General features: G+C 52.5%; 1 protein-coding gene across 1 annotated transcript in view; it reads left to right on the forward strand.

The window, feature by feature from the left end:
* Positions 1-1,936: 1,936 nt before the first annotated feature.
* Positions 1,937-14,319, forward strand: part of lipeb (lipase, hormone-sensitive b) — a 62,462-nt gene continuing 50,079 nt past the window's right edge. Inside the window, exon 1 of the mRNA XM_078533473.1 lies at positions 1,937-2,073. Coding sequence (XP_078389599.1) covers positions 2,025-2,073 — 49 coding nt within the window. The 5' untranslated portion in view covers positions 1,937-2,024. The remainder of the gene's footprint in view (positions 2,074-14,319) is intronic.

The raw sequence follows: 14,319 nt of genomic DNA on the forward strand, positions 1-14,319 counted from the left end.
GAGGGAGCATCGCTCCCACATGCCCAGTTTCCTTTTCACCATAGACACTCGCTCCTTCCAGTTTCTAACGCATGCTCTGGTCCCTCCAAACCATATCCCCAGCACCTTCAGGCCGTCAGCCCTGACGGTGAAGGGAACAAAGGATCGGTCAGCCCAGTTCCCAAAGAACATGGCCTCGCTCTTCCCACGATTTACCTTGGCTCCCGAGGCCAGTTCGAACTGGTCGCAGATGTGGATCAGTCTGCGCACCGACAGTGGATCCGAGCAGAAGACGGTGATATCATCCATGTACAGGGAGGCTTTTACCTGAGTGCCTCCACTGCCTGGGATCGTCACTCCTCTTATGCCCGGATCCTTCCTGATGGACTCAGCAAAGGGTTCTATGCAACACACGAAAAAAACAGGCGAGAGAGGGACGCCCTACCTGACTCCAGATTTAATCGGAAAGCTATCTCTTTCCCACCCATTGATTGAGACTGCGCTACTGATGTTAGTGTAGAGCAGTTGGATCCAATTCCAGATCTCCTCCCCAAACCCCATTTTGGAGAGCACACCCACCATGTCGGTGTGCGATATTCTGTCAAAGGCCTTCTCCTGATCCAGGCTGGTGAGGCAGGTATCCACACCCCTGTGTACCTTAACAAAAACAGAATTACCTGGAAAAACTCAGCAGGTCTGGCAGCATCGGCGGAGAAGAAAAGAGTTGACGTCTCGAGTCCTCACGGCCCTTCGGCAGAACTGGCGTCGGACAAGACGAAGAATAAAATGAAACTGGGGGCACGCGCAGCTTTGAAAAAGGGTGCGGCGGTGTTGCTGGAGGGGGAGGTCGAGTACGTTCGTACGGCGGCGCATGGCACTGAGTGTGGATCTCGGAACGCGACGGGGAACGGCAGTCCGAGAAACGTTGTATGTCCCGGAGATACCTGTCACCCCGGGTACAAGGCGGGGGGATGGGATTTCAGTTGAAATCCACGTGGGGTGAGTCGGAGACGGAGACAGTCGCTGAGGAAGGGAATACGGCTGCGAAAGCGGGGTTTCGGTAAGCGCCCGGTCAAACCCCAGGAGAGAAATGGAAAGCAATGAAGGTGAACAAGGCAGAAGAGACAGGCGGGGAAATCCTGTCGGGAGAGCAGAGCCATACTTCTTCGAGGTGGGCATTTCTTGAAGAGAGGTGGCAGTCAAATTAAACACAGATAAAAACAAAAAACGACTGCGGATGCTGGAAATCCTGTGTACCTTGCCCGTCCTGCTTTCTACCCTTAAGTAGCACATTCCTCAGATAATATCACCACCTTCAACACCTCTTTGTCCTTTTGTCTGTGACATCTTTTGGTTATCTCCACCTATCACTGGCCCTCTATCCAGCTCTACCTGTCCCACCCCCCCTTAAACCAGCTTATATTTCACCTCTCTTCTATTTTTACTTAGTTCTGTTAAAGGGTCATTCGGACTCGAAACGTTAACTGGGGTTCCTGAACTCCGCAGATGCTGCCAGACCTGCTGAGTGTATCCAGATGTTTTTTTGTCTTTGTCTCTGATTGGCTGGCGGATTGACAGCTGCGCGGCGGGACCGCCCATTGGCCGGCTGCAAGGTGGGCGGGTTCCACTCGTCCGGCCGCTGCGGAGCGGTGCCGCTGATTGGCCCTCGCACGCTCCCTGATGAACCGTTGGGGGGGGGGGGGGCGGTCCGAGCGGACCCCGCTGATTGGCGGCGCGCCGCATGGGCGTGTCCGCCCCCCCTGATTGACAGCGGTGGGGCGGCCCGAGCGGATCCCATGATTGGCTGAGTGAGGCATGGGCGGGTCCAGTCGCCGGGTGACGGTGGTGGAGCGGTTGGAGCGGAGCCGCGGATTGGCCGACTGCTTTGTGGGCGGGTCCACTCTGAATGACAGAGATGCCGCGGTCCGAACGGAGCCGTTGATTGGCTGGGCGTTGTGTCGGCTTGTCTCCGTGAGCGGTGGAGCGGCGCCTCTGATTGGCTGAGTTGAGTCCCATGTTAATCTCTTGCCCTATTACTAGGGAACATGGCATCAGGCGGAGTGGGGAGCGGGAGCAAAGGAGCGGCCCCAACAGGTTAGTACTGGGGTGAGGGGGGGGGGTCGGTTACCAGGGAAACCCAGGGAAACCCAGGGAAACCTGGGGAGAGGTTGGGGGGGTCGGTTACCACGGAAACCTGGGATGGAGGGGGATCGTTTGCCAAGGAAACCTGGGATGGAGGGGGGCCGGTTACCAGGGAAACCTGGGATGGAGGGGGGCCGGTTACCAGGGAAACCTGGGATGGAGGGGGGTCGGTTACTAGGGAAACCTGGGATGGAGGGGGGTCGGTTACTAGGGAAACCTGGGATGGAGGGGGCCGGTTACCAGGGAAACCTGGGATGGAGGGGGGCCGGTTACCAGGGAAACGTGGGATGGAGGGGGGTCGGTTACTAGGGAAACCTGGGATGGAGGGGGGTCGGTTACCAGGGAAACCTGGGGAGAGGGGGGTCGGTTACTAGGGAAACTGGGGAGAGGGGAGTCAGTTACCAGGGAAACCTGGGGAGAGGGGGGTCGGTTACCAGGGAAACCTGGGGAGAGGGGGGTCGGTTACCAGGGAAACCTGGGATGGAGGGGGTCAGTTACTAGCGAAACTGGGGAGAGGGGAGTCAGTTACCAGGGAAACCTGAGATGGAGGGGGTCGGTTACCAGGGAAACCTGGGGAGAGGGGGGTCGGTTACCAGGGAAACCTGGGGAGAGGGGGGTCGGTTACCAGGGAAACCTGGGGAGAGGGGGGTCGGTTACCAGGGAAACCTGAGATGGAGGAGGTCGGTTACCAGGGAAACCTGGGGGAGAGGGGGCGTCAGTTACCAGGGAAACCTGGGTTGGAGGGGGTTCAGTTACGAGAGAAACCTGAGATAGAGGGGGGGTCGATTATTATGGAAACCTGGGATGGAGGGGGGTCGATTATTATGGAAACCTGGGATGGAGGGGGGTCGGTTACCAGGGAAACCTGGGAGAGAGGGGGGTCAATTACCAGGGAAACCTGGGAGAGAGGGGGGTCAATTACCAGGGAAACCTGGGATGAAGGGCTAGTCGATTACAAGGAATCCTTGAGATTGGAGGGGGCTGGTTTCCAGGGAAACCTTGGAATGGACGGGGCTGGTTACTGAGGAAACCTGGGATTGGAGGGGGCTGGTTACCAGGGAAACCTGAGGTGAGGAGTCCTGGTTATAGGGATCATTATCCAGGTCTGTGTGTTACTGGTCTAGTAGCACAAGCACTGTGCCTGCTGTACCTAGGATGATCATATATCCCTGTTGATATCTCCCATCTTAAATTACTATGTCAATTTTTGCCATTTGTTTTTACTATGTCAACAGTCACAGCATAGTACTAGCTCAGGCCTGTAGATGGCTCTTTGAAGAGAGTTTCCAAAATCCCTGCGAAATCTGTTACCAGCTTGTGAGAAACAATCTTTCCATTCAGACGTAGGGCTAACAACACTATGGGGCAGCTGAACAGCAGTCACATGGAATCTTCCCACTGCCAGGGGCCAGGGACACACAGGCCTTTAACAAGCAGCGCATTTAAGGAGTCGATACAATCAAAGAGCTGTTCTCATATTTGATGAAATGCTATAATCTACAACTCCTGTGAGAGCTGACTCTAGGCTCCATTCTTGATTTTCAAATTAATCCCATTACAGGGTTTGATACAGGGCTATGGGGAGAGAGCGGGACAGTGGGATTAGTTTGGGATTGATACAGGGCGATGGGGAGAGAGCGGGACAGTGGGATTAGTTTGGGTTTGATACAGGGCTATGGGGAGAGAGCGGGACAGTGGGATTAGTTTGGGATTGATACAGGGCTATGGGGAGAGAGCGGGACAGTGGGATTAGTTTGGGATTGATACAGGGCTATGGGGAGAGAGCGGGACAATGGGATTAGTTTGGGATTGGTACAGGGCTATGGGGAGAAAGCAGGACAGTGGGATTAGTTTGGGATTGATACAGGGCTATGGGGAGAGAGCGGGGCAGTGGGATTAGTTTGGGATTGATACAGGGCTGTGGGGAGACAGCAGGACAGTGGGATTAGTTTGGGATTGATACAGGGCTATGGGGAGAGAGTGGGGCAGTGGGATTAGTTTGGGATTGATACAGGGCTATGGGGAGAGAGCGGGGCAGTGGGATTAGTTTGGGATTGATACAGGGCTATGGGGAGAGCGGGGCAGTGGGATTAGTTTGGGATTGATACAGGGCTATGGGGAGAAAGCGGGGCAGTGGGATTAGTTTGGGATTGATACAGGGCTATGGGGAGAGAGCGGGGCAGTGGGATTAGTTTGGGATTGGTACAGGGCTATGGGGAGAGAGCGGGGCAGTGGAATTAGTTTGGGATTGATACAGGGCTATGGGGAGAAAGCGGGGCAGTGGGATTAGTTTGGGATTGATACAGGGCTAAGGGGAGAGAGCGGGTCAGTGGGATTAGTTTGGGACTGATACGGGGCTGTGGGGAGACAGCAGGACAGTGGGATTAGTTTGGGATTGATACAGGGCTATGGGGAGAGAGAGGGCAGTGGGATTAGTTTGGTATTGATACAGGGCTATGGGGAGAGAGCGGGACAGTGGGATTAGTTTGGGATTGATACAGAGCTATGGGGAGAGAGCGGGACAGAAGGATTAGTTTGGGACTGATTCAGGGCTACGGGGAGAGAATTGGCCATGGGAGTGGTTGGGGTTTGATACAGGGCTATAAGGGGAGAGATGGACAGTAGGATTAGTTTGGCTTGGTACAGGGCTATGGGGAGAGAGCGGGACAGTGGGATTAGTTTGGGATTGGTGCAGGGCTATGTGGAGAGAGTTGGCCATGGGAGTGGTTTGGGATTGGTACAAGGCTATGTGGAGAGAGCAGGACAGTAGGATTAGTTTGGCTTGGTACAGGGCTATGGGGAGAGAGCGGGACAGTGGGATTAGTTTGGGATTGGTGCAGGGCTATGTGGAGAGAGTTGGCCATGGGAGTGGTTTGGGATTGGTACAAGGCTATGTGGAGAGAGCAGGACAGTGGGATTAGTTTGGGTTTGGTACAGGGCTATTGGGAGAGAGGGACAGTGGGATTAGTTTGGGATTGGTACAGGTCTATCGGGAGAGAGGGACAGAGGGATTAGTTTGGGATTGATACAGGGCTACGGGGAGAGAGCGGGGCAGTGGGATTTGTTTGGGATTGGTACAGGGCTGTGGGGAGAGAGGACAGTGGGATTAGTTTGGGATTGGTACAGGGCTATGGGGAGAGAGCGGGACAGTGGGATTAGTTTGGGGATTGATACAGGGCTATGGGGAGAGAGCGGGATAGTGGGATTAGTTTGGGGATTGATACAGGGCTATGGGGAGAGAGCGGGATAGTGGGATTAGTTTGGGGATTGATACAGGGCTATGGGGAGAGAGCGGGATAGTGGGATTAGTTTGGGATTGGTACAGGGCTATGGGGAGAGAGCGGGGCAGTGGGATTAGTTTGGGATTGGTACAGGGCTATGGGGAGAGAGTGGGATAGTGGGATTAGTTTGGGATTGGTACAGGGCTATGGGGAGAGCGGGACAGTGGGATTAGTTTGGGATTGGTACAGGGCTATGGGGAGAGAGCGGGACAGTGGCCTTCTCCTTGTCGTATACCTCCACAGCTTTCCAGATCTGATTTAATGTTAGGCACCGTGACGTTGAATAGTACCAGGTCTCTGCTTTGCTGGTGACGGTGAATCTGCAGAACAAAATGTGCATCTCGCCGGGTAGCAGGAATGGAGCCCTCGAAGGAGCAACGGAGCATCGCAACATTTCCTCAAAGAGCAGCTCTTCCATGTATCAACTGCTGAAGTGCTTTGTTTGTTCGAGGTCTGTGTGTTCCTGGCCCTTCACAGCAGAAGGCTTGCTTTGAACTGTTTCTGAGTGTAGCAGACAGAGCAACTCCTTTAAGGCCTGGAAAAATTTATCAATTTTGCTTCCAATCTCCACCCCTCCATCATTTTCACATGGTCCATCTCTGACACTTCTCTTCCCTTCCTTGACCTCTCTGTCTCAATTTCTGATGATAGACTGTCCACCAATATCCATTACAAGCCTACCGACTCCCACAGCTACCTCGACTACAGCTCCTCACACCCCGCTTCCTGTAAGGACTCCATCTCATTCTCTCAGTTCCTTCGCCTCCGTCGCATCTGTTCTGATGATGCTACCTTCAAAAACAGTTCCTCTGACATGTCTTCCTTCTTCCTTAACTGAGGTTTTCCACCCACGGTAGTTGACAGGGCCCTCAACCGTGTCCGGCCCATCTCCCGCACATCCGCCCTCACACCTTCTCCTCCCTCCCAGAAACATGATAGGGTCCCCCTTGTCCTCACTTATCACCCCACCAGCCTCCGCATTCAAAGGATCATCCTCCACCATTTCCGCCAACTCCAGCATGATGCCACCACCAAACACATCTTCCCTTCACCCCCCCTGGTGGCATTCCGTAGGGATCGTTCCCTCCGTGACACCCTGGTCCACTCCTCCATCACCCCCTACTCCTCAACCCCCTCCTACGGCACCTCCCCATGCGAACGCAAGATATGCAACACCTGCCCCTTCACTTCCTCTCTCCTCACCGTCCAAGGGCCTAAACACTCCTTTAAAGTGAAGCAGCATTTCACTTGCATTTCCTTCAACTTAGTCTACTGCATTTGTTGCTCCCAATGCAGTTTCCTCTACATTGGAGAGACCAAACGTAGACTGGGTGACCGCTTTGCAGAACACCTTCGGTCTGTCCGCAAGAATGACCCAGACCTCCCTGTCGCTTGCCATTTTAACACTCCACCCTGCTCTCTTGCCCACATGTCTGTCCTTGGCTTGCTGCATTGTTCCAGTGAAGCTCAACGCAGACTGGAGGAACAGCACCTCATCTTCCGACTAGGCACTTTACAGCCTTCCGGACTGATTATTGAGTTCAACAATTTTAGATCTTGAACTCCCTCCTCCATCCCCACCCCCTTTCTATTTCTTCCCCCTCCCATTTGTTTTTACCAATAATTTACATAGATTTTTCTTTTCCCACCTATTTCCATTATTTTTAATGTATTCCACCGATCATTTATCTCTACCTTTTATGCCCTTTTAGTCTTATTTCACCCCACCCCCACTAGAGCTATCTATACCTTGCTTGTCCTGCTATCCATTCTTAATTAGCACATTCTTTTAGATAATATCACCACCTTCAACATCTCTTTGTTCTTTTGTCTGTGACAGCTTTTGGTTATCTCCTCCTATCACTGCTTGCTTGTTCCAACAACACCCCCTCCCCCTCCCCCAACTTAAACCAGCTTATATTTCACCCCTCTCCTATTTTTACTTAGTTCTGTTGAAGAGTCATGAGGACTCGAAACGTCAACTGTACTCTTCTCTGCCGATGCTGCCAGACCTGCTGAGTTTTTCCAGGTATTTTTTATTTTTATTTTTAATTTTTTGTTTTGGGTTCCGCCAGGGTCACTACAGCCTTGGTCCAAACGTGGACAAAAGAGCTGAACTGCCGAGGTGAGCTAAGAACTACTGCCCTTGACATCAAGGCAGCCTTTGACCGAGTGTGGCATCAAGGAGCCCGAGCAAAACTAAAATCAATGGGAATCAGGGGGAAAACTCTCCACTGGCTGGAGACATACCTAGTACAAAGGGAGATGATATTGGTTGTTGGGGATCAATCATCCCAGCTCCAGGACATCACTGCAGGAGTTCCTCAGGGTAGTGTCCTCGGCCCAACCATCTTCAGCTGCTTCATCAATGACCTTCCTTCCATCATAAGGTCAGAAGTGGGGATGTTCGCTGATGATTGCACAATGTTCAGCACCATTCGCGACTCCTCAGATACCGAAGCAGTCTGTGCGCTTATGCAGTCAGACCAGAACTACATCGGAATTTTAACTGATAAGTGGCAAGTAACTTGCGTGTCACACAAGTGCCAGGCTATGACCATCTCCAAAAAGAGAGAATCCAGCTATCTCCCCTTGACACTTAATGGCATTAGATCATGAGAAGGCAGTGGCGGGCATCAGGTCAGAAGTGGGGATGTTCGCTGATGATTGCATCATGTTCAGTACTATTTGCAACTCCTTGGATACTGAAGCAGCCCATGACCAAATGCAGCGAGACCTGGGCAATATCCAGGCTTGGGCTGACAAGTGGCAAGTAACACTCATGCCACGCAAGTGCCAGGCAATGACCATCCCAAACAAGAGAGAATCTAACCATCGCCCCCTGATGTTCATTGGCATTACCATCACTGAATTCCCCCCGCTATCAACATCCTGAGGGTTACCATTGACCAGAAACTGAACTAGACCAGTCATATAAATACTGTGGCTACAAGAGCAGGTCAGAGGCTGGGAATTCTGTTGTAACTCACCTCCTGACTCCCCAAAGCCTGTCCACTGTCTACAAGTCTCGAGTCAGGAGTGTGATGGAATACTTCCCACTTGCCTGGATGAGTGCAGCTCCCACAACACTCAAGAAGCTCGACACCAGCCAGAACAAAGCCACCACTTGATTGGTACCCCATCCACCACTTTAAACATTTGCCATTGATATACTGCAGCAACTGATGCACGGGCCTAGCTAGTGATATCCGCCCTCTGTAAACAAATAATAAAACATTCACCAAACCTCCTTCAATAGCACCTTCCCAAGCTGTGACCTCTATAGCCTAAAAGGGCAAGGGCAGCAGATGCATGGAAACACCACCACCTGCAAGTTCCCCTCCAAGTCACTCACCATCCTGTCTTGGAACTACATCGCCGTTCCTTCACTATCGCTGCATCAAAATCCTGGAACTCCCTCTCTAACAGCACTATGGGTGTACATGCATCATACGGACTGCAGTGGTTCAAGAAGGCAGCTCACCACCACCTTCGAAAGGGCAATTAGGGATGGGCAACAAATGCTAGCCTTGCCAGCGATGCACACATCCCATGAAAGAATTATAAGAAAGCCCTGGTTTAACATCCATCTGAAAGATGTACCACCAACAGTGCAGCGCTCCCTCAGCCCTGGTGTTGGGAGTGTCGTCCTCGAGGGGGGCTTGAATCACACTCAGTGGTAACAGCCTCATCTTTGAACCACAATATCATGGGTTTGAACCATAGTCCAGAGATCCAACTCCAAATACTGGGAGACTGTAGGCTCGGTGACTGGGTGGGTGGCGGTACAATTTCTGGGGACAGTAAGCTCGGTGACTGGGTGGGTAAGGATACAGTCTCTGGGGACTGTAGCCTCGGTGACTGGGTGGGTGTGGGTACGGTTTTTGGGGACAGTAGGCTGGGTGGGTGGGGGTACAGTTTCTGGGGACTGGAGGCACGGTGATGGGTGGGTCGGGGTACAGGCTCTGGGGACTAGGCTCGGTGACTGGGTGGATATGGGTACAGTCCCTGGGGACTGTAGGCTCGGTGACTGGGTGGGTGTGGGTACAGTCTCCAGGGGACTGTAGGCTCGGTGACTGGGTGGGTGGGGGTGCAGGCTCTGGGGACTTTAGGCACGGTGACTGGGTGGGTGTGGGTAGTCTCTGGGGACTGTAGCCTCGGTGACTGGGTGGGTGGGGGTACAGTTTCTGGGGACTGGAGGCACGGTGATGGGTGGGTGTGGGTACAGTCTCTGGGGTCTGTAGGCTCGGTGACTGGGTGGGTGTGGGTACAGTCTCTGGGGACTGTCGGCTTGGTGACTGGGTGGGTGGGGGTACAGTCTCTGGGGACTGTAGGCTCGGTGACTGGGTGGGTGAGGGTACAGTCTCTGGGGTCTGTAGGCTCGGTGATTGGGTAGGTGAGGGTACAGGTTCTAGGGACTGTAGGCTCGGTGACTGGGTGGGTGTGGGTACAGGTTCTAGGGACTGTAGGCTCGGTGACTGGGTGGGTGTGGGTACAGTCTCTGGGGACAGTAGGCTCGGTGACTGGGTGGGTGTGGGTACAGTCTCTGGAGCTGTCGGCTCCGTGTCTCAGTGTGTGAGGGGATAATTTCTGGGGACTGTAGGCTCGGTGATTGGGTGGGTGGGAATACAGTCTCTGGGGTCTGTAGGCTCGGTGACTGGGTGGGCATGGGTACAGTCTCTGGGGACTGTATGCTCAGTGACTGGATGGGTGTGGGTAGAGTCTCTGGGGACTGTATGCTCAGTGACTGGGTGGGTGTGGGTACAGTCTCTGGGGACTGTATGCTCAGTGACTGGATGGGTGTGGGTACAGTCCCTGGGGACTGTATGCTCAGTGACTGGATGGGTGTGGGTACAGTCCCTGGGGACTGTATGCTCAGTGACTGGGTGGGTGTGGGTACAGTCTCTGGGGACTGTATGCTCAGTGACTGGGTGGGTGTGGGTACAGTCCCTGGGGACTGTATGCTCAGTGACTGGGTGGGTGTGGGTACAGTCTCTGGGGACTGTATGCTCAGTGACTGGATGGGTGTGGGTACAGTCCCTGGGGACTGTATGCTCAGTGACTGGATGGGTGTGGGTACAGTCCCTGGGGACTGTAAGCTCAGTGACTGGGTGGGTGTGGCCAGTGGCCTACTTCTGCGCTGTAGCCATTCTATGATCCTAAGTCCTTTCTTCTGTACTTGGTTGCAGTGAGGAGATGGGTGAGGTTTATTTAAACTTGCGATTCTACACCAGTCCAATGTCAGAGCAGTGAAGGGATTGGACACCTCTCTTCCAGATAAAGCTGGGAGTGTGTGCGTCAGTTACTGGGCCGCCCTTGGACCTGTGCTATCTGACAGAAGGAATGTGCACAGCCTTGGAGTTTGTTCTGACAAGGAGATAAAAGGATCGCAGGGCTGGCAGAGTCAGAGCGCCGTCGGCCGTGCTAGAACAGAGTCAGTGTTCGCCGAGTTCGGCTCTTTCACACAGCTTGCTCGGAAAGCAAAACCGGGTTTTTCCTCTCCGGGGATCCTTGCACGGGTTTGACTACCAGCAGGTAAAATTAACCTTCCGTTCTGCATTCGTACCTGGGAGCTGGACCTCACAGCCGGGGCTGGCACGCTTTGCCGGACCCCAGCCCTTCCTGAACCGCTGCAGTCCGTGTGGTGTCAGTCCACCCGTCACACTGCTGCTCGGGAGGGAGCTCCAGGATTTAGACCCAGCGACGGTGAAGGGGCGGCCAGTTCGTGTCCGAGTCAGGCTGCTGTGCGACGTGGAAACCCCACCTTTCTCTCTCCCCTCCTCTCTCCTGATCCCCGTGGCTCTCTTAGTAGCCCTTTTCCCTGCATCCCTCGTGGTTTTCCTCCATGTCTCTCTCTTCTCGCGCTCCCTCCACCCCCCCTGCCCCCGAGTTTGTCTCACTCCCTCCATCCCAGCCTCTCTCTATTTCCCCTCCCTTCCTAGCCTCTCTAAGCCCACCGTTGCTTCACTGTTATTCCTCACCTGACAGACGTTGGTCCCTCCGCGACATCTTGTTGGATCTGTTTTGTCCCTGGCTTTGGGTTCGGGCTGTTCCCCATGCTGTTGTCTCCCACGTGGATGACCCTGCATCCAGAACACTAGGGAGGTGGCATTGGTTAAGCGTTCAGAAGCTGAATTACTGGGCTGCAGGTAGCCTGCTGCCCCGTGGTTATGTAGCTTAGTCCAGGTGCTGCCTTTACCCGTTGTCTGGGGATCAGCAGACTCCAAGGTCTGACCACTTATCTGCTCCCTTATTCTGTGTTGTTTGTTTGCATGAGTGTGAGTCAGCGTCTGCAATAACTGGAATGACATAACCGACCCACCAACTGTGCACCAGGATAAATAGAGACAACTTTTAAACAGGCTCTGAGCCAAACCATCCCCTGGAATTACATCATTTCGTACAAAGGGTCAGACAGATTAGCGAGCCAAAGACGTGGCTTGAAGGGTGCTGTGGGAGAAAGGTTTTGATTCGTGGGGTCCTGGCATCAGCGTCGGGGAAGGAGGGAGCCATTCCCATTGGGATGGGCTTCACTTAAACCGGGCTGGGATCAGTAGCCCCCACAAACCGATGAACTGGGGGCTTAGAATGTTGGAGGAGGATTCAGGTGAATCTAAAGAGGAAAGTCAAGGCCATTGAGCAATGTAGCGGTCTGGGTCAAGATAAGCAGAATGTGACAGGAAGGGAGAGAGAGTGTAATGGTGATAGTGCATCAGGGAATAAGGTCAAACAGGGAAAAATGGTCAAAAGTTAAAGGTGAATGCTTTTCGAACAAAATGGACAAATTAATTGTGCAAATTGAGTTAAATGAGTTTGATCTGATATTCATGACAGAGAAGTGGCTGCATGGTGACCAGACATAGAAAATTTGATGGCTAGAAGGAGACCATTCAGCCCATTGTGTCTGTGCCAGCCAAATAATCCAGCTCTTGGGCCATAGCGCTGGTGGTTTGAAGCACTCGCTAGTGCATATCCAGGTGCTCTTTAAATGCAGTGAAGGTTCCTGCCTCTATCACCCTTTTCAAGCAGCGAGTTCCAGACACCCCACAACCCTCTGGGGTGCAAAACCTTCCCCACAACTCCCCTCTCATCCTCCTACCAATTATTTTAAATTTAAGCCCCCCACCCCACCCCACCCCCATTGACCTCTCCGAGGGAAATAAGTCCTTCCTATCCGCTCTATCCAGGCCCCTCATCGTATCATAAACCCCAATTAAATCTCCTCTCGGGCTCCTCTGTTCCAGAGAAAACAGACTTGGGTGAAGGGACCGAGTGTAATATGTCCAAGTTTGCGGATGCTACAAAGTTTGATGGGAAAATAAGCTGTGAGGAGGACACAAGGAGCCTGCAGAGGGATGTGGACAAGTTCAGTGAGTGCGCGAGAGAGCGACTGATGGGAGTTAAACATGGGGAAATGTGTGGTTATTGACTTCGGCAGGAAGAGTAGAGAAGCTGATAAGTGGTGACTCTTAAATGTTAGCGTTCAGTGGGAGTTGGGTGTCCTTGTACTGAAATCCATGAGGCTGCAGCAAACAATTAGGAAGGCAAATGGTGTGTTGGCCTTAATTACAAAGGCAGACAGAAATAAGGAAGTCCTGAAGTAATTGTACAGGGCATTAGTGAGACCACACCTGGAGTACTGTGTCCAGTTCTTCATCTCAATTTCTTTAAGGAAGGATATACTTGCCTTAGAGGGGATGCAACAAACACTCACTAGATTGATTCCTGGGATGAGGTGGGCTGTCCCATGAGGATAGATTGACTAGAATGGCCTATATGTTTGGAGTTTAGAAGAATGAGAGGTGACGTCATTGAAACACATTCCAAGAGGACTTGACAGGGTAGATGCTCAGAGGATTTTTTCCCCTCTCTGGAGAGTCAGGAGTTGAGAGGCACAGCTTCAGGGTAGAGGATCGGCCATTTTGGACCGAGGTGAGCAGAGATGTCTTCACTCCAGGGGCTGTGAATCATAGAAACATAGAAAATAGGAGCAGGAGTGGGTCATTCGGCCCTTCAAGCCTGCTCATCCATTCAATATGATCATGGCTGATCCTCTATCTCAACGCCGTACTCCCGCATTCTCCCTAGATCCCTTGATGCCCCCAGAATCCAGAAATCTATCCATTTCCTTCTTAAATATACAACTTGGCCTCCACTGCCTTCTGTGATAGAGAATTCCACAGGTTCACCACTCTCCGAGTGAAGAGGTTTCTCCTCATCTCAGCCCTAAATGGCCTACCCCGTATCCTGAGACTGTGACCCCTTGTTCTAGACCTCCCCAGCCAGAGGAAACATCATTGCTGCATCCAGTCTGTCCAGCCCTGTCAGAATTTTATACGTTTCAAGGAGATCCCCTCTCATTCTTCTAAACTCTAGTGAATACAGGTCTAGTCGACCCAATCTCACCTCATACGACAATCCTGCCATCCCAGGAATCAGCCTGGTGAATCTTCGCTACACTCCCTCTATGGCAAGTATACCCTTTCTTAGGTTAGGAGACTAAAACTGCACATCCAGGTGTGGTCTCACCAAGGCTGCAGTAAGACATCCTCGCTCCTGCACTCCAGTCCTCTCGCAATGAAGGCCAATGTACCATTTGCCTTCTTAACTGCTTGCTGCACCTGCACGCTTGCTTTCAGTCATTGGTGTACAAGGACATCCAGGTCCCTTTGTACATCAACATTTCCCGATCTATCACCATTTCAATAATACTCTGCCATTCTGTTTTTCCTATCGAACTGGATAACTACACAGTTAACCATGTTATACTGCATCTGCCATGTATTTGCTCACTCACTCGAGCTGTCTAAATGGCCTTGAAATCTCTTTACACCCTCCTCATTGCTCACATTCCCACATTGTGTTGGGAGCAAACTTGGAAGTATTACTTTTGGTTTCCTCATCCAAATCATTGATA

The sequence above is a fragment of the Cetorhinus maximus genome, chromosome 33 (genome assembly GCF_964194155.1).
Source record: "Cetorhinus maximus chromosome 33, sCetMax3.hap1.1, whole genome shotgun sequence".
NCBI lineage: Eukaryota > Metazoa > Chordata > Chondrichthyes > Lamniformes > Cetorhinidae > Cetorhinus > Cetorhinus maximus.